General features: G+C 48.2%; 1 protein-coding gene across 1 annotated transcript in view; it reads right to left on the reverse strand.

Annotated features, from left to right (window-relative positions):
* Positions 1–22,107, reverse strand: part of LOC133340919 (collagen alpha-1(XII) chain-like) — a 130,677-nt gene that overhangs the window by 106,975 nt on the left and 1,595 nt on the right. Inside the window, exons 2-6 of the mRNA XM_061549414.1 lie at positions 16,421–16,527; positions 14,756–14,884; positions 10,621–10,764; positions 10,076–10,186; positions 1,156–1,274 (exon numbers count right to left, since the gene is read on the reverse strand). Of these exons, the coding sequence (XP_061405398.1) occupies positions 1,156–1,274; positions 10,076–10,186; positions 10,621–10,764; positions 14,756–14,884; positions 16,421–16,514 (597 nt within the window). The 5' untranslated portion in view covers positions 16,515–16,527. The remainder of the gene's footprint in view (positions 1–1,155; positions 1,275–10,075; positions 10,187–10,620; positions 10,765–14,755; positions 14,885–16,420; positions 16,528–22,107) is intronic.

Here is a 22,107-nt window from a genome sequence, read left to right on the forward strand (position 1 = left end):
TTTTGCAGATGCGGATAAGATACATTTCTCCTTGGGTACACAGCTAACAAATCCATCATGGCCAATCTGCGTTTGAAGCGGGTGCCGAGTCGTCCCACCATAACTCTGCAATGCAAGTAACGAGAAGCGCCTCTCTGTGCAAAATCGACAGCAGCAGTTTACTAGACATTCCCGTCCCCGCCTTAAGAACGTGGAACCGTCACCACCGGTTCTAGACCGTTAACAGTGACGAGCACTGCCCAGTGTTTGCCTAAGCATGTGGGTGACGAGTCCTCACGACCTATAAATGTCCAAATGATGGGCCACTTTGTTGAGCTATCATTTGTGGCCCGGTGGTTTTTGAAAAAAAAGTTTCTACCTCAGTGGGCTTTGTTTGGTAGGATGGGGATGGGTTTAGTTTTATTTGTATGTGTTTGGGTGATTTGTTTACCTTTCTTGTACTTTGCACTACTATCGTGTTTTTGTTCTTACCCACCCCTACTGGACGTCTGTGAAAAAGAGCTTTATGGCTCATCGGATTCCTCCAATATAAACAAATCTGATTCTGATATCAGCCGCTTCAGCTGTGATGTGCGACGAGCAGATGCAACAACACATCTAGCCAATCAGACCACAGTGAAATGCCTCTGTGATGTGTGGGCAGGGGGGGGGGGCTTGTGGATGATCCTATTAAACATGTTCTCAAGTGCGGATAATCGGATTACTTTTCCCTCACTTCCGCGTGACTTCTCTCATCTGCGCAAAGGCTCAGGTAAATAGGGTGAATCGGGGATTTCCAGGACACCACTTCTGGGTGACCTGTTATTATCATTAATTATCATCGTTAGACATGGATATAGGTCTCCTCACACCATCCATTATCAGACCTGCCTTGCTACAATCAATCTCCATCTTGCACATGAACCGATCCGATCACTCCATCCCCTCCGTGGTCCACATCTTGGGCTCTTTCTCTGAGTTGCTATTCTGTCAGCAGTCTTTGCGTCCTATCAAAACCGAGGCGTGGCCTTAATCCAGCAACGGATCGATGAAGAAGTCCTGTGTAGTACATTGCATTAGAATGATGAGAAGATGAATTTCATGCCGCCAGGTAACTCCCAGTGAGATCAAGCGGCTGAGGCAAATTGCGTGGTGGGTGCTGGGTGGTGTCCTCACAGGCAGGGCGGTGGCAAACGCTCGCAGGAAAGTCCGAATCCGCTGGAAGTTCGGGTTGCCAATGCTCCAGGATCCATCCACGATGAAGACCAGATCAACCACAAGATCCGGGGAACAGCCTGCACCATCAACATCATCGCCAGCAACATCGTCAACACAACCACCACCAACACTATTGTCATTGCCGTCACCATCACAGTCATCACGAGTTCACCATCAACACCGACGTCAATATTACGAGGAATGATGTCTCCAATATCGATCGCCATCCATTGTCCTGTAAAGTTGTCTATTATCAAATACATCACTACGAACGTCATCGCCACCATCACAAAATCACCATCAACGCTGAAATCAACATCATTAACACTGCACCCATCCTTCACTCTGTAAAAATTAACCAGTATCAACATCATCCCTATGAATGTGATTACCATAATCAGCTGACCTCGACACATCTGAAATCCTCAAATGTTTATACAGGTGACTACGAATCGATGGAACCACACACACACACAAATAAACACGATATACAACCACACACAGATACACTACACACACCCACACTTAGATACATTTAGACATATGCACAAACATGCATGAAGAAACAAGGGAGATGCTCAGAAAACCATAATCAGCTGACCTCGACACATCTGAAATCCTCAAATGTTTATACAGGTGACTACGAATCGATGGAACCACACACACACACAAATAAACACGATATACAACCACACACATATACACTACACACACCCACACTTAGATACATTTAGACATATGCACAAACATGCATGAACAAACAAGGAAGATGCTCACAAAACATTAAGACAAGGATCCCCTCATATAGCCTTTTAAGTGCTCTTAGCGAGCACCTATTACAGCCTGCACAGTGGATAATAGGGTAGTTTGGCCAACTTTGTCTCTGACAGTGCTCATTAAAGGCCAAGTCAACCTAGGGGAGACCCCCGGGATATGTTGGATACCGCTTGGCACTGGTATAACCCATGGTCTGGAAGCTAACTCAAGTACCAAGTTCGTAGCGCAGTGGGCCACCCACCGCACCATGGCAAAAATGTGGCGGCCACGAACAAAAAATGTATAAGACGAAACAGCTAGTGAAATATCAATTTCCGATGAAGCCTTTTAGTTCAAAAGAGTTTCCAAGCCACGCTGTGACCTACTCTTATGAATAAAGTTGCACAGTGTCTTCAGAGTCTGCTTCCTAGCGGGTGACATATTTGTAATTGCCCACAAACTCACCAGGCTGCCATGGAGATTGATTCAATGACTCCATGCAAACTTGCTCATTGGTCAAAACACAAACACCAGAGATACTTAACCACCGATTGTCTGTCGTTACAGCCAACTCTTAATTATCCAGGGTAATGGGATGGGGGGCGACTCGGATAAAACAAAAACACGGTTAACGCGAAACATGAAAATTGGACTCTGAAAACGTGTTTATTGTTTTAGCAACGCAGAATGGACATGGAGACATAGAATGTGCCGTCTGTTTTAGTTTTTTTTCTTAAAGTGTGCGGTCACCGAGTCATGAGTGAGGAGGGGTCTAACACTCGAAGTAGCACGTGTCAATGCACCAATGAACGTGGAATTGTCCCCACTTTATATTTTTTCGCAATAACTCAACAAGCATGGTTAATCCGCAAGCCGGATAATCCACATGCAAAGTAATCGCGCGCTAACTCTCTATACCTTTCTGCATCATAGTCAGTATTATTCTCCGGCGGGCAGGCGGGGCGCACAATACTGGTAATGATTGGATGGAACTCTACGAACGACGATACCTCGGAGGTCCAAAGCCGCTCCCCTGCCAAACAAACCGTTGCTGCTCTGCACCTGGGGAAATTGTTTCCAGTGTCGAATTCTACCCCCCCCGCCCAACAATGGTCCAAAACTTGTTAACGCCTAAGAGCGTTTGCAGACGGAACGGTTAACGCGAGCGGATTATCGTAGCAGCAAAAGTAGCTACATATGCTATGGGCCCCGTACTTTCAAGGGCCCCGTGCTTAATGATTTCAATATATCAATTCCGGTTCAGTGATTCTGCACTTGCTCTATTACTATAGTCCTATACCGCCTTCAACTTCTACAAACGACTGGGTGTTTAAGGTTTAGCGATTTGTCGTATTATCTGGCTGTATTGCAAAAAAAAATACAATTACTTTGCTATGCAAGTAAAACAATAGTTTTAATGTGTTTTTTTTATTGAGGGGCCCCTTTATAACATATGCTACAGGCCCCGCACTAGCTTAATCCGGCACTGGTGGTGAGTCCGACGTGGCCTGCACGAGGCAAGGGTCTCGACTGAATGAGCGTGAAAGTTAAATCGTTTTCATTTCGCTCGCGAGACATGTGCCACACACGTGCAAGCCACATGGACATGTTTTGCTTTCCTGTAAAAAGGCCGTTATTGTAAAGCAACATGAAAATTGACCCAATTTTATTCCCCTCCCCACCCCCACCTTTACATATATTTTTGGAAACTTGGACGCGAGCCCACGTCTGGGACGTTAATCCACCGCGATCCGTTCGAATGGAAAATATTTATTTCAGGAACATTACTTTTACTCTTTTCACAAATAAATGTAAAGTTCCTTTTCGTTTTATACCTATGAAGAGGAGTCGTAGACTGGTTAAGCACTTCTTTATTTTTCAAACCACAGCCACACTCGTTCCTCAAAACCAACCCCGAACGCGCGTTTCACAGCCCCTTTTAAACCCTCCATCTCCAGCCCTCCTTCCCAATCCACATCTTTGTCTCGCGCGCCGAGTCCGTGGGATGTCACTGGCCCTTGACCCTTGACCCCCGTCTCGTGTATTCCCGTGCGTGTGATTGGTGTGTGCTATGTTGATTGTGTGTCTGTGTGGTGCTAGTGTGTGAGGATGGCTCGGACATCCCCTCCACATATATACACATATTAAAAAAAAGTAACCTAGACAGCCTTTCCATTCCATGCAAGCATTGTCTACTCCACAAACAAGCGCTGCCTATGTGCTACCAGAACAATCAGCTTAATTTAGTTGTCCTTTCAACTGATGCCCTGGGCGAGCGTTATTCCACTGCCAAAACGGAAGTTATCTTCATCGGCAGACAGTCCACGATCACTAAAGGCTCCAGTATGAGCGTGCGTTTCCCAAACCCTGACCTCACGCTGGCAACGAGAGTGAGTAATCTTAAAGAGTCGTCATAGATTCCGAGTTGTCATGCTCTTCCCACGTATCTCAAACTGTGCAGGATCTCGTGCCTTCCTCCTGCTCACCATATCCCGCACCCGAAATGTCCGTATCCTAGCTGCTGCTGCTGCTGCTAAAGAACCTCCTCGGCTTGTATCTTCATCACACGCCAACGCGACTACTGGAACTCTCAATGTTAACTACCTCGCCTGGTATGCAGGAGGTCCCGGTTTGATCCGGGACGTGACGCCTGCTGTATATTTGGAGTTTCCGTGCCTCTCTCCCCGTGGTTGCGTGACATTTTCTCCAAGTCCTCTGGTTTTTCCCCCTCCCACATTTAGAAACGTGCTTTTTCAAGTATTTGGCTGATATAGATTTCCACGTGATAAGCCACTTCATTGAGCTATCATTTGCCTCGAGGTCGCTTCTGAAAAAAGAGCAATATAGTTCAGTGGGCCTTACCTGGCAAAATAAACGAAAAAACCTTTAGTTTTTTTAGCTTTAGTCTCCTCAAATCCCTCATTTTCAAGCTCCAGATGATCCAAAATGGAACTGCCAGACTCCTTACTCGTAAACGAGACCCATCCCTCCACTGGCTCCCAATACAGTCCCAAAAGGTAAACGGCAAGATTGCATATTCTTCGGTTTTTTCGGTAAAGTCACGTAGGTAAAACATTAAAATTAATAAAAGTAAAATAAAATAAAAATCACGACGTTTCGGAGGCAACACAAGCTTCCGTCCTCAGGTGGAACCGTCACAGCCACGACAGCTGTATCAAGTAAATGAGAGATTGCACTCCTCGCGACTCACCGCCGCCTACATCTCACGTCACCCTACTCCCCATCGCGTGCTCTCCAGCAAACCCAAAGCCTTTTGTCAGAACCCGCAGTTCAACCCACCCTCAGTGGAAGATCACTCATCCTATGATGTCCATTTGAAACTCGTTCCCACCCTCGCCATCCCTGGCCCATGTTCACATGCAGGTTCAAGCCCTCAATTATTCTCCCCAGCCCACGACTGCCTCTTGCCCATCGTACTCGATTATTGTTTCAAAAGTTTTGCTGGCTGGTTGGCCGTCGTGCGGGCACGCAAGTGACGTCACCACCTCGCACATCTGCGCGATGACGTCACCCGCATTCCGCAGCGTTGAGCCGGGTTCGTGTGTTGCGGTGACGTCACTCCCCCACCCCCACCCCACCCCACCCCACACCCCATCCACCCCACCCGTGTATTCCACACAAATATGTGGGCATTGCGAGGTATATTCTTTGGGTCTTTCGGTAAAGTCACGTAAATAGGTTCAAAGAAAAGAACAAAAAAGAATAAAAAAAACTATAACATTTCGATCGCAAACACAAGCGATCGTCATCAGGAAGAAAAAGAGGGGGGACAGCTGCTGATGCAGACTGTTTCAAAGGTTTAAAATGACTGTGCGTGGTAGACCTACTTATAATCATCACCCAGGAATGTAAGTTCTTAACGCTCTTGACGTCACTCCACATCGACCAGCCCCCCTAATTAATATTCATGAGCAGGTGACGTCCTCCAAATGGACACCTCCCCCCCCATTCATAATAATTATCGGCTGACGTCACTCCACATGGGGGAGGCGAGGCGCCTCCTCCCCCCTCCTCGGCATCAACTCACAACCCTCACTACAATGGCAGAACCCTCGCGTCACGCGATCTCCGTAACGCTGTTGAGACATCAAAGTAAAAAGGACGTCATGATGAACAAGGGATATTAACCTTCAAATGAAATAAGTCTGTGTCACCGCGCCCTTACAAATTGCACACGAATGGATGCAATTATGCAATGAATATCACATCGCGGTCTGCTTTTTGCGTGCAAGTTTCAGATTTACTGCAATAGACCCGTCCTTGGACGGGCAAAAGGCGAGTTATTAATGAAACCGTGTGTACGTGTAAACTAGAAACCTTCCTTTTCCTCCGTGATGCAAATGCCCCACAGTTTCGCATCTGGTTATGTTGCATTTCGATTGCAATGACCACCAATTGTATTGCACTACACTCGACACACCATGCAGTCGAGTGTGTGCATTTCATTATTGTCCTAACGTGGCCCGTATGGGGGCTTGGGCGGCAAGGCACGCAATGGGGCACCCTGGACAATCCCCCCTCCCTGTTTATAGAGTGGCACCTGAACCCCTCCCCCCCTTGGACCCCCCCCCCCCGCTATTTATAGAGTGGCACCTGAACCCCCCCCCCTGGACCCCCCCCCCCGGCTTATGGGTCCCGGTGCAGTTGCGCCACCTGCACCCTCGATAGCAGCGCAGCTCGCTGCAACACGCACAACGCACGCACGTGCCGCCATCTGCGAGCACCCCGATCCGAGGGGTTGACGTCTGCGTGGGGTGGAACTCACACTGCCGCCTTGCCCTTTTCTCACATTCATCCGCTATTGTCGCTGTGGGTGCGGTGACCAAAAAACACGAAGCGCCCATCTGCTTCGCCATGGGCGTTAAACGATACCCCCCCACCACCCCAACGTCATTCGCAATAGTAGGCCACTTGCGTGCAGGCGCCAGGTTATGAATTTTCCCAATTGGACAATTGATCCTCATGGCGGTACCCCAGGCAATTAAATGTTTTAATTCTGGAACACTATTTTTTTCCAGGGGTGTATTTAACTCCGCGACTGGGGTACCAATCAATCCGAAATCGGTGCCACTCCGCGATGTCGAAACGCAGCGAGGACGATTGCGCCGAAACCCTGAACGCTTGCAAGCACCGTGGTGATGCATGGTGTACAGCTCGTCGAGATGAGTCGATTGCCGCATCGCCGACCATCAACAGACTAACAATGACTACATCACAGACATTATGTCGAGGTACTATGGTACGCCCTTTGTGTCGGCACAGGGACAGCCGCCACTGGGGTTGCCCTTTCAAATGTTCCGAGACAATATGCACAAGTGCTCAGAGACACCACGGCGAATAGGTGGGAACTATATTAACAACAAATCATTTGTTGCGTGCGTGCGTGCACACGCATGCTTATTGCGGCTTGAAACTAACTCAGCCAACACATGGGAAATGGCAGCAGCAGCCGCAAGCTGGCCTATTTATTCTAGAGCGTATTTAGGGGTATACGCAGTGCCGGATTATCCTAGTAGCAAAAGTAGCATATGCTACGGCCCCCGCACTTTCAAGAGCCTCGCGCTAAATGCTTTCAAGCTATCAATTCTGGTTCAGTGATTCTGCACTTGCTCTATTACTGTAGTACTATACTGCCTTCAACTTTTATGAACGACTGGGTGTTTAAGGTTAGCAATTTGTCGTATTATCTGGCTGTATAGCAAATGAAAAAATACAATTACTTTACTATGCAAGTAAAAAAATGCGTGTTTTAATATTTAAACATAATGTAGGGCCCCTTTATCACATATTCTATAGGCACCGCACTAGCTTAATAAGGCACTGGGTACACGGCATGGGCACACAGACCGACGCAGACAACGAGTTCTTTCCAGTGTATGAGGGCACTGTATTCGCGGGCTCCCAGAGGTAAAGGAAAGTCATGTCGCTCTCAATTAATAGTGAAGACATTCCGACGTGGTTCCTAGTTCTGTTTGTCGTTAACGCAAAAGGGGGGGGGGAGTGCAGAAAATGTGGATTGCGTTGTCGCAACCAGAACTTATGAGAAATAGAAATTAAGCAATTTTTGTGGGAATAATAATAATTTGCTGCTATTTGCAGTCATCTCTTAATCCACTGCTAGATGAAGACCCCCCCACCCCCCACCGATGCAGTGTCAGTGTGGTTTGGTAAAGGTTAGGGGACATAGACGAGGACTGGTTCACATAACGCTCACCACCGATATTGTTATCCTTGGCCCAGAATCAAACTGGGGCCGCTCGGTTCACAGCGCAGTGTGCAAACTGTCACGTTGTCGGTCCTACGCCTGCACGCTTGTAGCCTTACTTCGTTCGTGCGTTACATTAGCAGAGGACAGGTTTGAGATTTGAACCTTATGGCAGGACCACGGGGTCCCGAATAAACGGAAGTCAAAATCGAAACCAATTGCTTAATTAATTAATTTCTTTTTGGCGACTCCGTCCCACCGCGCACATAAATGCCACGACCCACCGGAAATCAATCCTCTCGTTCTTCACCAAGTACCCGTCGTTGCCAAAATTGTCGTAGTCATAATCGAAACTTCGAAACTTTAATTAGCGCATCGTGTAGAGCTCATCGAGAGGAGTAGATTTCCGTATCGTTCGCCTTCAACAGACATAAAATGACGTCGCTACGCAGTTAATGGACCCCAGGGTCCCGCCAAAAGGTTCATTTGTACCCGAGGAAGAATTGTGCCAGTGTTTTTAATTGGGTCAATGTTAAAAAAAAGATTCCTTTCTCTGGCTGGGCCGATCATTCCAGAGTTACAATCTCTTTCAATATTCGAGCCGGTGATTTTACTTGTGCCAACAATCCGCACATGTCACAACCAAGTGGTTTAAGTGGGGCGGTATGCGCCATGATGCATACCGGTAATAAAAAAACGGTATGACCACGCTCGCAAGAACAATATTGAAAACTAATTTAAAGATTTATATTTTACCAGGTAAGGCCCCCACTGAGCTATATAGTTATTTTTTTTAAAGCGACCTGGCCACAAATGATAGCTCAACAAAGTGGCTTATCGCGTGTAAATTTAGGGCAGCCAGATACTTTAAACGCACGTTGATTCTACCTGTGGATGTCAAAGCTGGAAGACGCAGAGAAAAATCCACACGACCACGGGAAGAGAGATGCAAACTCCAAATATACAGCCGTCAGGTCAGGATCCAACCCACGACCTCCTGTATACCAGGCGAGGTAGTTAACATCTCTACAATGTGCGCGCGGCATGATGGCACTGATGTAAACGGCGGGTTATTTGTTTAATGTGCATTTGAAATGCACGAGAATAAGTTATGTCATTTACAAAAGAGGGGAAAGGTGCAGCAACGACATTGCTTGCTCACACAACTGTTGGCACAATATAGCCTCCACTGGAGGGAGTTCAAGACAGGCCCTCTAGGGCAGGGCTCCCCAACCCCCGGGCCATGGACCGGTACCAGTTCGTGGCCTGTTAGGAACCGGGCCGCACAGCAGGAGGTAAGAGCGGTGAGTCCGCACGTGGCCCGCCCCCATTACTTTATTATTTACTACTTCCGTCCGCGCCTCTTTCCCGCACTGCGCACTTGTCTCAGTCACAGTGTTGGTAAGCCCACAAGCTAACCCCTAGCCACAATGAGTAAAAAAGAAACGTCCCTGGGGAGCTTCTTTGAAAAGGGGGAAAGACCCAATGATGAACCCCCCCCCCCCCCGTCCGTCCGTGAAAAAATTGTCTTCCACAAAACCGGTCCCTGGTGCCAAAATATAATGTATATAAAATGCATTGCAATACTGTTATGTAGTATATTATGTACATTAAATACGAAAAAATACCGTTATGTAGGACACAATGTGAATGAAATGTGGTTACCAATATTTACAGTGCATAATGTGAACATTAAATGTAATAGTCTACGTTTAGATTATATAAAATGCATATTGAATGCAACAAAATACCGTCATGTAATAATCTAAATATAAAATATACATTGTGTACTTTATAATGCGTATATGAAGCGAGATAAAACACTGTGATGCACGATCATTTTTACGACCCATTCTGGCTCCTTAATTAACCCACTCCGAGGAGCGCTGTTCGCACCTTGCATGAGGGTCCCGGTTCTTGACTCCGTGACCTCTGCACGGCCGGGCTTCAGCCTGCTGGAGCTTGACCTCTGCGGGGCAGAAACGGGTTTCTGCTCCACTGATGAAACTGTGGACACACGCACACACCGCGAAACAGGGATAAAGCATTCACTGAAGCTACCAAACGTCCCGCATTGGTTGGGGCAGTCCTAGTGTTAGAAACGCTGTCTTGGTGTCCTGAAGTATTTGCAAAAATCGGGTTTTTGTCCCAATCTAAAAATGATCAAGGCTCATGCTCAACTCATGCGATGGCCAAAGGGAGGGGTCCCTGATCAGTGGGCGGGGCTGGCAGAGGAGTAGGCAGGGCTTATGAGCAGTAGGCGGGGCCAACGTCAGGGAAGCCACTCACTGTGTGCGGTGGTGCTTGTGACGCAGTGGGCGTGGCTATGTACGAGTAGGTGGGGCTGACGATGAGGAGGGGCTTCCAGTTCCACTATGCGCCCTGGTTGTGCCTCGCAATAAAATTCGGCAGATTTAAATCGCCCCTCGCGGGAAACTTACTTGTGAGCTCGCCGATGATGGGCGCGCTCTGCTCCTTCTTGTTGTAGGCAACCATGGTGAGACGATACGTTGACCCTGGCTTCAGACCGCTCAGCTTCGTGTTCCGAGCGCCTCGGGGCAGCTCCACGTCACGGGGGGGCGCATCTGGGACACACATCATCGCAGTCAACAGCCCCGTCATCATTGTAGTCATCATCGTTAACACGCCAGGATTGTCACCATCATCAACGACTCTACCTATAAACTATATTTATTTTACAGAGGTAAAACCCACTCAGCTATATAGCTATTTTTCAGAACTGACCTGGCCACAATTGATAGCCCAATGAGGTGGCTTATAATATTGAAATTTACAGCAGCCAAATACTCTAAATGCATGTTTCTAAATGTGTAGAGAAACACCGGAGGACCTGAATAAATATTCATGCAACCAAGGGGAGAACATGCAAACTCCAAAGATACAGCCGTCAGGGTTAGGATCGAACCCACGGCCTCCTGTATGCCAGGCGAGGTAGTTAACGTCTCGTTACGGCGGCACCCCATCATGAGATGCTATCGCGAAATTCGTTAATATCAAGTAACTCGTTTCAGCGACTGTCACCCGTCCGTTACAAATGATGGGTGATGAATGGCCTGCAATCCCAATCTCCCCCTCTTCTATCTTTGCCTTGTCCAAGTAGTGAACTGCCGCACAATTTCTGGTATTCACCTAATATTTATAGCTTTTCCACATGAGGAGGTAGTTATCCACAAGGAACTTAGTTCTTTCCACGAAAGGTTTTGTTCCCACTCTTCCAGGTCACATCACAACCTCAAAAAAAACCTCGCTTTTCACTAAGCGGATTTGTTTGTGCTGATTATTGGTGTGTTGCCCATCCCTGTGTAGTAACACCCAACACTGTAGTTTTCAATAATAAGAGTATTTCTTTCTTCCAGCACGAGTCATAGTCTTCAACGATTCCCTTCACTCGAAACGTCTTGTGCTCTCGCGTTTCCCCCTTACATATCCCACAAGCCCCTTTCGAGAAGGTTCCTTGACCCACTTTCCCTCCAGCCAATCACCTTCCACTTTCTCTAACGGTTCCCAACCGACCTCCGTGTTAATCGTCCTCCATTTCCCGCCCTTTCCATGTTGTTGTATTTCTACCTCCAATTCCTTCAATTTCCCTGCCTCTAACCAATCCCCTTTCAGGTCCGTTAAGTACCAATCAGAGGGTTTGTTTTTCCTTCCTGTGTATCTGTGCCACGTGGTGTCCACCACGTCAGGTGAATATCGTTGTGAGTGATATAATTTCTACACTCGTACTCTCGGTTCTCAGGTGATCAGTGGAATAGTGAACAAAGAAACTGACTTTCTATGAATCAACAGAAGCATGTTGATGATGATGAAGAGGACATTATCATCAGTTATGATGTTTACGACCGTTAACATCACAAACAACATCAATATCCACGGCGACATCTTCAACATATTTGCCAATTGGTATTATCGTCATGCTCAATATGATCTCCATTAACATCTCCACAAGCAACAGACATTCAGGCAAAAGTGTCGATGATATGTATCGGCATTAAAAAAATCTGTTGTTTTGTGAGCTGCTGCTGTTGTGAGCTCTTGGTAAACAAATGCCAAAGGCTGAGGTTGCTTAAATAAAATCACTGGTGGAGCAGTTTGTGACTCATTGCCCCTTCTCCACTAAACGGTCGGAGTGACTGCAGTTTCTCCGGGCAACATCATTACGTAACTGAACACAGCAACAACAAAAATACCCTTTGCGTTTTACAACGCAAACTTATATAATGGTCGAGAATACTCTCCCTCCGTGTTTGAGGATGAGGAGGGAACTCGCTCCCATTCGTTTTGTTTGAAACGCTGGCAGGGTTTCCGCAAAATAATACCTCCACTTAATGACGATGCGCGTCGAGCAATCCTTTCCTCAGGTGCAGCCAGGTTGGTTGGTTCTCAATCCGCCTTGCTTGGGCAGCTCCAATTGATTTCTCTTACACATGCTCTTTCAGCATACCGTTCCATTTCCTCCTGCGTGTGCCCCCCCCTAACCCCCCACTCGTCTTGGCTGGTCCGGCTGTCATTAGTTTTTGGACCCCTCTGCGCTATTCCTTCAGCTGAAAGTTCTGGCTCGCAGTTTCGATGTTTTAGAAATTCCCCACGTTTCAATTAGAAATGATTTAACTCTGTGTTGAACTCCCCCCCCCCCCCTTCATCAATCCACTGCTCCATCAAGGCCACGCCCACACCCATGTAGGTCATGGGAAATCGGTTAACCATACTTCTCAACGCCGGCCATTGTGGGTTGGTGAAGGGAGGTTGGCCCACCATGGTGAGATGTTAACTGCCTCGCCTGGTATACAAGAGGTTGCGGGTTCAATCCTAACCCTGACGCCTGCTGTATATTGAGAGTTTAAATGTCTCTCTCCCGACGGTCGCAAGGATGTTTCTCCAGGTCCTCCGGCTTTTCCTCCACATTTAGAATCGACATGCGTTTAGAGTATTTGGCTGCTTTAAATTTACACATGATGAGCCACACCGTTGAGCTATCATTTGTGGCCAGGTCGCATCTGAAAAAGACCTGCAATATAGCTCAACAGGCCTTCCCTGATAAAATAAAAACTGTTAAAGAGTTAATAAATAGTGAAATATCACTTGATACCGATGCTAGCCATGGCCAGGAATCAAGCCCATGCTTTGCAGGTTCTTAGCGCAAGCACACTTACTGCTGCATCAACCAGAGCAGTCTCAAATGTCGCACTTCACACGTTTTAAAATAGAGAATCGAAGATTTAACTGATTCAAATGGCAAACCAAGGAGGACGCAGTAACACCCGAAAGTCCAGCGCAACCGTGAGAACCTGCGCTATGTCTGACGTTCAAAAGCAACTGGCAGTGGCCAAGTCACTCACGAGCGTTTAACCCCTTTCCCATGCCGAGACGTCTGCAAGTTGCAGGGTGGGGTGTCCCGCAGAGGCGTAGCTAGGGGGGGGCAGGGGGGTACATATGTCCCCGGGCGCCAAGGTAAAGGGGCGCCACAATGAGGCTTACAACGTGACATTATAACTTATTGCGGCGGGCGCGGCAGCCTGAAACTACTGCACAAATCTACACCTCAACCTAAAAGTTTATATATCCCGCCACACACAGCCTACATGTCATGTAATTACATTTTGGTATGTGATTAAACGGGGGGGGGGGGGCGCCAATTTTATAGTTCGTCCCCGGGCGCAAAATATCATAGCTACGCCACTGGTGTCCCGTTCACCGCTGAAGCGGCTCAGCATGAATTTTATTCAGTGAGACATAGCGCCGTAGCCTTTAAAGAACACTGTACTCACTGCAGAGAACTGTGGCAACACGACCGCACTCTATGATAATATGGAACCAAACTGTGCCACACACCCTCCCGCGTGGCCTTGTGGGAGCCTTGATCCCGATAAAGTTAAGTTATTTTAGTTTTTCTTCCGGTTTACTTTTTATAATGTCCTAAAAACGTCATTGGAACGGGAAAGGGTGAATATCCTGAACGCGCAGCCATCTTATGAGACCCCAGAAACAAATCAGGTTTAATCCTTTATTATTATTAGGATGGGAGAGTGCCTGTAAATACCAGGTGTGATAGGCTTGGGTCACCTGATGGCCAGGAAATGGCCACGTGCTGTTCGGCACGTGGTACAACCCGACGTGTCAGGATTGGGTTTACAGTTCAACTCAACTCGAACTCTCGTTAGCATAAACCACCCATGTAAGAAACAACAATGGAAGATGTGCATTGCGTTTACAAAAGCCCGATGCATGACGCAAAACAACGTGCAAAACCACACCTTTGCGTATTGTTACATAGAGTACATTTGTTTTTCCGGCCTGAACTAATTAACTCTGTTGTGCTGGGGTTTCCCGTTATTTACACATTTTTATACCCCACCATGAACTTACAAGAGAGTGGCCCAGGCTAAAAACATTTAGCATTCCCACACCTGGATGGGAAGAGGCGACTCATATCCCTTTGATCCGCCGTCTCTCCAGCAAACGAGATCAACGCTCAGTGCCAATAAGTCCTACGCCCGCCGCGGGCCAACGAAAGGTCACCAGTTCCATGCCGAGATAAGGAAAGAGGCCGGTTACCAGAGGGCGGGTCCGTCTGCAGGATGCTGATCCTGTATCCCAGGATGCGGCTCTTGGACGGGGTCCACGTCACGTGCAGGTCCGTGCTCTCGGGTAACATCTTGAACTGCAGGTCACTGGGAGCCATCACTGCATGCGCACACACGTACGTGAGTGCGGGGGAGACACACATGCTCGAGTCACCGACGCAGAAAAGCAGAGGGGAAAGGGGGTTGAGAAAGCTCTTTCCTTACTGGGGGCCAAAGAGGTCTTCTAGAATCCTATGGTGGGCGACGACACGTTTTGTAACACAGCACATTCACTTGCATCGCTGCAAAATACCCTTCAAGTTACAGAAGTGCAACGAAAGTAAATGCACCAGTGTTGCCAGGTTGAGAGAGTATTCCACCTCGAGTACACGATCAGAGTGATTAAGGTGCTTGCAGCGACGGATATAGATATCGCTTGCGGGGCGTTTCGAAGCACGAGGACCTCGTGTGGCCACGGGGCCATAGTTCCCCCCACCCGTGATGTGGAAGCACATGGGGCGTGTGTGCAAGTGGCTGCGGGCCCATGCGAGTACGCATGTGTGTGTGTAGACGTGTGTGTGAGCAGACATGTGTGTATGTATGTGCAGAGTGGCAGTGTAGCAGTGAGCGTGCTGCTCTACGAACCTGGCGACACGCATTCAACTCCCTCTCACGGCTAACAGAACTGGTCCGGGGTCTCCCTTAGGTCGACTCAGCCTTAAATGTGTACCTAGTGCAGTGTGAAAACTTTGCCACTGGGACGACAACGGTGACCGGGCGTGATGCTGGCCACCCACCCCCTCGTGTGCCATGGCGGCCTTCATAGGTGCTCGCTAACAGCACTTGCCCCAACAGTCTGTTAAAGGCTTATACGGGGGATCTTTCATCTCTTTTTGTGCAGACATTGGGATGTGCAGCCAAGAGGACGCACAGAAGCACAAGCGCAACAATCGAATGGACACAAAGACTCAGATGTGTGGCGAACGTGCAAACTCAAAGAATGCATATCACGTGGATACAATTTAGGTCACCATTGTTGTCGTTATAATGCCTGTCACATCACACGTGGCAAAAAGTCAAAAACAGACGTGGACTAAATTGTCTCAAAAAGTAACATCACAAAAGCTGCTCCACTTTTGGCACAGCACAACAGGCTCTGTGATCTCCTTCACAGCATTCCGTCACTGGCACGCTCGCGCACACACATACACACGCGCGCGCGCACAACATCCTGTGCGCATGTCAGTTCCAAGCGCTAACATCTGCCGTGCTTCCATTTGCGGCTGAGCGGGCGGATCTTAAGCCCCTGCGCATCATCGACACCGGGATTGATAGGTAAATCTGATTTTCTCTTCCTGTCGTCAGCGCTTCAGGTGGAGAACGCATTTGCGTTATTTCCACGGTGGGAGAGCCAACGCCGGCCAGAGCGCCGTTCCGGCTCATGGAGGACCGGTCTCGATGGAACGAGCGATGGCTCCAGACGTAAATGTCATCATTGTCCGAAAGTGTAGGGGGGGGGGGGCAGTTTCTACTCCCCTTTCCTTCCGACGCGCGGAGCGGAAACGGACGACTCGAACGATTAACTCAGCATTCTCCGGCTGCGTGCCGGTTGCATCCACGACGCGTCTACGAAAGCCGTATTGTGTGGCGGAGGTACCTTGTGCTGCAGTGGGTGCTGGGAGGCAGAGGGAGACGACGAGGAGAGCGAACGTGGTACGGATACACGTGGCCCAGAGAGATTGGGACCCCATGCCTCCTTCCTCTCTGCACACACACACACACACATGCACACAGTGATGAGCACATCATATATTAACATTTTTATATATGTGTGCGTACGGTTCCAGCAAGGAGACTATGAAATTCATACAGCAGTACATAGACACAAGGGCTGAAAGTGTACATGTACAGCTAGGGAGGAGTGGTGGCACAGTGCTTGGAACACTGCTCTTAACCTAGAGGCCTGACTTTGATTCCTGGCCACAGCTACCACCAGAAGTGAGTAATAGTAGTGTAAGGAAAATTAGTTTACTGCACTATTGAGTAACCAGGTGGAGCAGAGACAATGTAAACCCACTACGCTATAAAAACAGCGACCAGAATTAAATTCCAGGTCACGCCAACATTAGTTTTGAGTGATATTTTAAACCAGCCCAGGGGTTCTCCCTCACCAACCCACACTGACTAGTGTGGTGAAGTATGGTCAGACAATCCCCATTATTGACACAGCGAGCAAGTGGAGTCCTTCAACCATTCGTAGATTGACAAAAGCAGTAAACAAACAACACAAAAGCAGCGCTTTTTATATTATTTGGCTCTGAACCCATTGCCAAAATGTTACACTCGAAATATGCGTAATCAACCCTCGTCAAATAAAATTACGCATATTTACATCAACAAAACGTTGGGGTGTTGAAAAGGTGGGACTTTTTTTCTAGCAGCGATGTGCATATCATCTTTTACACGTCGGTTTAAAAAAATGCGGACGTCTGCTTGAGTGGTGTACAGGCACGGTGCTTGCCCCACCCAAGAACCATCCAGGCTCAACTCCTCAATTTAGTTTCTGACAAGATCTGACGAGATCCGGGTGAATTTGGAGTGATTTGGCCAAAGGGCCCCTCTCTCGCTCTCTCTTTCTCTCCCTCTCTATGGGATAATCATCCGGAACCAATTTTTTTTGTCAGATTTCGTTTTTAGCTACATAATACCAGAGTAAATAAATGGCCCGTCTATTCCATTGAGCGAAGGTCCATATGATTGCTTTGCAATGTATATTTTTTAAAGAATCTAAGTTGCTCGGGCAGACATAATCGTGGCTCTTTGAGCTTCAAACACTGGCAAGAATCCCGAAAAATAATAACGGTACCTTATTCTGGCTCTCCGAGCAAAAGACGTGACCACTAAACCGTGAAAATCCCAAAGGTGCCTCCTCAGTCTCGCTCTCTGAGCCGCACGCCTTGGCAGGCAGCCTTAAGCTCGAAAAGCATCACTCATTCTCACCCAACTCGTCCCGAATGATCCGAGTCAGCCGTCTTCTCACCCACTGCCTACCTGGTGGGCCCACTTACCCAGCTCGCTCAGCAAGCGAGGCGACTTTGCGGTGCAGCGCAACCGTAGGGGCTCTCGCGGTTGCGCTGTCGCACGGCTCTCACCGGCGCGGTTTTTTTAGTCGGGGTGTTGCCACGCAGCCGTTGGGGCGGGGGGGAAAAATAATTATCCGACGGTTTCCTTCCACGCGATGGGGAGCTTCTTCGCACCGACGTCAGACACCGCGCTGAACAGCGTGGGGACAGCGACACGGCAAAGACAACGATCCCCCGTATAGCCTCAACAGAGTGTTGGGGCAAGTGCTGTTCGTGAGCACCTACGAAGGTGGGTACGGTGCACGAGGTGGTGAGTGGCCAGCACCACGCCTTATGTCTCCCTGATGGTGATTAGATACCGTGCCAGGTACTCATTTGAGGCTGAGTCAACCTAGGGGCGGCCCAGGACCAGTTCAGATAATCGTCACTGGTGTTGGCCGTGAGCGGGAATCGAACTCGGGTAGCCGGGTTCGTAGCGCAGCGCGCTAACCGCTACACTACCGCTCCAGAGGTTTCCAGTACAACAGCCAATATACCTATTCTTGTCAAGTCTCAGAGGTAGGGTTGACCCTTTGCCAATATTTGCATGGGAGACTGCCTGGAAATATGAGGTCTTGTAGGCTTGGGATCAGAGATGGCCCAGAGATATGAAGGCACAGCAATTAGCTTCATAGTTCTATATGTGTGAAGCTTCGACCATTATCCCTCATACGCGTGGTTTTTTCTCCAGGCCACTCCAGTTTCATCCCACGAGAAGCCAAACTACTCGTTAATGGGACTGGCCAAGCATCCCCAATGCAAGGCCCTGAAGTGGACGAAAAAATTGCCTTGAGACTCAAGTGAGGGTTTCCTGGATAAATTAGGGAAAGGCGTTGTCATTATTGCACGACGATGCATCGCTGTGGGTTTTAAGCTGGGGGCCCAGTGGCTCGCGTGGACCTGAGTTCGACTCCCCACCATGGCTAACACCAGTTGGCGAGTGGTATCCGAGCCAGCCCAGGGTGCCCCCCTTCACTGAACCACACAATCCTGCGTGGCGAAGTATATTCAAACATCCCGCATGACCGACAACACGGTGTGGGCGTACGGGGGGTGGGGGAAGGGAGGCTTTCATCCAGCAGTGGATCAACAAAGAGCTACACACGAATATCTCTTATTGCGTAACTCCAGGAGACTTTGGCGCTCTTGAATAAAAATCACTGCAGCAAAAGGCGCATTTTGCTATCGCCATTCAGCAGGGCTTTTCTTGGGCAGTCACACAGCTGGCGATGGCAACACCGCAGAGTCCCGGTGAGTATACCCACAATTGACCTCGCCGCGTGACCTATTTTCCACGCTATTCGCCGCAGCTTTGCCTGCAGGGTTCTACACTGAACACCTGAGGGCAAAGCCTGCGGTGGCAGCTCCACAGAACGGCGGGATTGTGTGATCACGGAGCGGTCGTAACACCTTGAATCGCGCCGTGCTTTCGGTGGGGACGTCGAGACGCCTGGCTTGCCGACCCGTGAGCAACACTCATGGGAGTATCGTCTGCAACCCGTTTTGTCGACCTCCACTGCTGGATGGGAGAGTTTCGCCAAACTCGTGCGGGTCTCGCCAAGTTTCACGGATAATGATCTTGGCCTCGGAAAACCATGTTAATGAATGGCCTTAAATAAAGACGTCAGCTATTTAATCCATACTCTTTGGTTCTTTCGGTAAAGTCACGTAGGTAGAAAAATAATAGATCACGACGTTTCGATCGCAACACAAGAAATCGTCATCAGGTGGGACAACCACAGCAAGAAAAAACTGCTGAAGTAGGAGAGAGATCTGCCGTGGCACGAGGTTTTAAATTATTAAATACATGTAAATTATCATTAAAAAAAACACATAACTTCCATCTCACCACTTTCTCGCATCATACTCTCTCTCTCATCACTTCATCGCATCATTTTCTTTTTCTCTCGATGCAGTCGTGAAGAGTTCCAGACACAATTCGCGGAAAGCAAGTTCATGAATAACGAGGGAATACTGTACAGTGCATTTCAATTCTTTATATTGTTGACTTGATGTACGCAGCCGCGGCGTGTCGGCTGCTTTGTCTCACTTCGCGTGTAGTGAATAAACAAATTATTGTTTTTAATTATTATTATTGGTGACACCACGCAGAGCACATGCGTACGGCGGATGCATTGTCCCGCCCGCTCGTTTTGCAACCTGCGCCTCCGTCGCCCGCACGGTGGCCCTCTTTAAGTGACCGCTTCGTGCGGCGTTACTTATTAAACAACATAAGTAATATTTTAAGAAACTTCTTTTTAAACACGCTTTTATGAAATGTACTAGTAATGGCAGAACTCCACGACTCCAGGAAGTGGTCCCGAAGCTTACCATAGCGTAATGGACCGTGGCCAATTACAGTCAACGTCAGTTGACCGTGGACAATTAAATCCAAGCCGAAACATAACTAATAAAAAAGAATGTTTAAAAAATATATTTTTTATGATAGAATATAGTATTGTCATCAGTATTACTTAAGTATACCAAGTTTGCAGTCGATACCACATTGGGAAGTGGGTTAAAATTGAGTTACAAGATTTGAGGATACAACAACGACAACAACAGAGTGAGTTAAAAGAAAGCGTGTAAAAGAGAAGGACCACCGTTTCGTATTCACCACAGTGCATTGCGGCTCGTGAGATATTAAATTCGGAACAAACCAAAAATGGCTCAACTGGTGTTTTCCGTTGCCGACCCCCTGGTCTAACCCAAAATCCGTTTTGTGATGCGTGGTGGTCACCCATCCAAGCAAAGCGCGATCCAGGTTCAGACTCTGCTTGGCTTTCCAGACCTGATGAGATCAAATACATCGCTATTGCGGATGATTTTGGTTAAAGTCCGACTACCACAGCGGGGTTTTTTTCAACTTAATCTTATTTTAAAGGATGCGGTTAAGATATTCTTGGCATGAGCGTTTATACTGCACAGCAAGGCTTGGCACGCTTCTGTATTTACAGCCTCATGCATTACATTGCACCCCAGCACACTTCGAGAAGCGCTCACCCTTCTCACCTACGACCCCATTAATCTGACCCTCGATAATGTTGCACAACCAAAGCTTTGCAACCTTGTTAAACCAAATCATTGCACACCTGTGATAAGTTCTCTTTGAAAAGCTCTTTTTGATAAGTGCATTTCATACATTCTGCATCCAGTCCCACCGTCGCCAGAGATAAGTGCCGGCCATAGTACTGTGGAATTTCCCGTGGAGTCTCGGAAATGACAAGTGATGATGAGCACTGACAGACGTGTATCGTTTTCATACAAATGCACGACTGTGAGTTCTGCTCATTCGGACCTGGGTTGAGCATGATTATGCATCGCTGGATCGTGTGATACAGAGGCCACTTGGGAAGAAGTCCCTGAATCCAGCAGTGGATTGAACATGGCTGATGGTGATGATCATGGCAAAATTATATATGTATTTTACAGTCAGGCTTCTTGCGCATCTAATTCGTACAAGGATGTTCCACGGAAGGGCTATGAAGCTAACATTTGGCATAAAAACCGTACAATTGGGGCTCACAATTATAGACATTCGAAAACCTACCCGTTTTATTTTACCCGCCCTCAAACTTGTGCCCTCCTAAGATTTATCACCGGGGAACGTCGATTCGTTTCACTCACAGGGCAGGGGTCAGACTTAGCCGTGTAAATCTATGTAATCCGCATGCTAAACATAGACAAAGATCCCCAGTAATTGCCTTAACAGACTGTTGGGGCAAGTGCTGTTAGTGAGCACCTATGGAGGCCGGCACAGGACAAGAGAGGGTGGGTGGCCAACACCACGCCCGGCCGCCTTTGTCTCCCCGGTGGCGATGTTTACACACCGCACCAGGTGCTCATTTGAGGCTGAGACGACCTAGGGGAGGAGGCCCAAGATCGGTTCAGATAATCGTCACCTATGTTGGCCGTGAGCGGGAATCGAACTCGGGTCGCCGTCGTTCATAGCGCAGCGCGCTCCCCACTCACTCACACACACACACGCGTGTGTACACACTCACACACACGCGCGTGTACACACTCACACACACACACGTGTACACACTCACTCACACACACACACACGCGCGCGTGTGTATACACTCACTCACACACACGCGTGTGTACACACTCACTCACACACACACGCGTGTACACACTCACACACACACACACGCGTGTACACACTCACTCACACACACGCGTGTGTACACACTCACTCACACACACGCGTGTACAC

The sequence above is a fragment of the Lethenteron reissneri genome, chromosome 10, assembly GCF_015708825.2.
Source record: "Lethenteron reissneri isolate LAM-NWPU_2019-01 chromosome 10, ASM1570882v1, whole genome shotgun sequence".
Lineage (NCBI taxonomy): Eukaryota > Metazoa > Chordata > Hyperoartia > Petromyzontiformes > Petromyzontidae > Lethenteron > Lethenteron reissneri.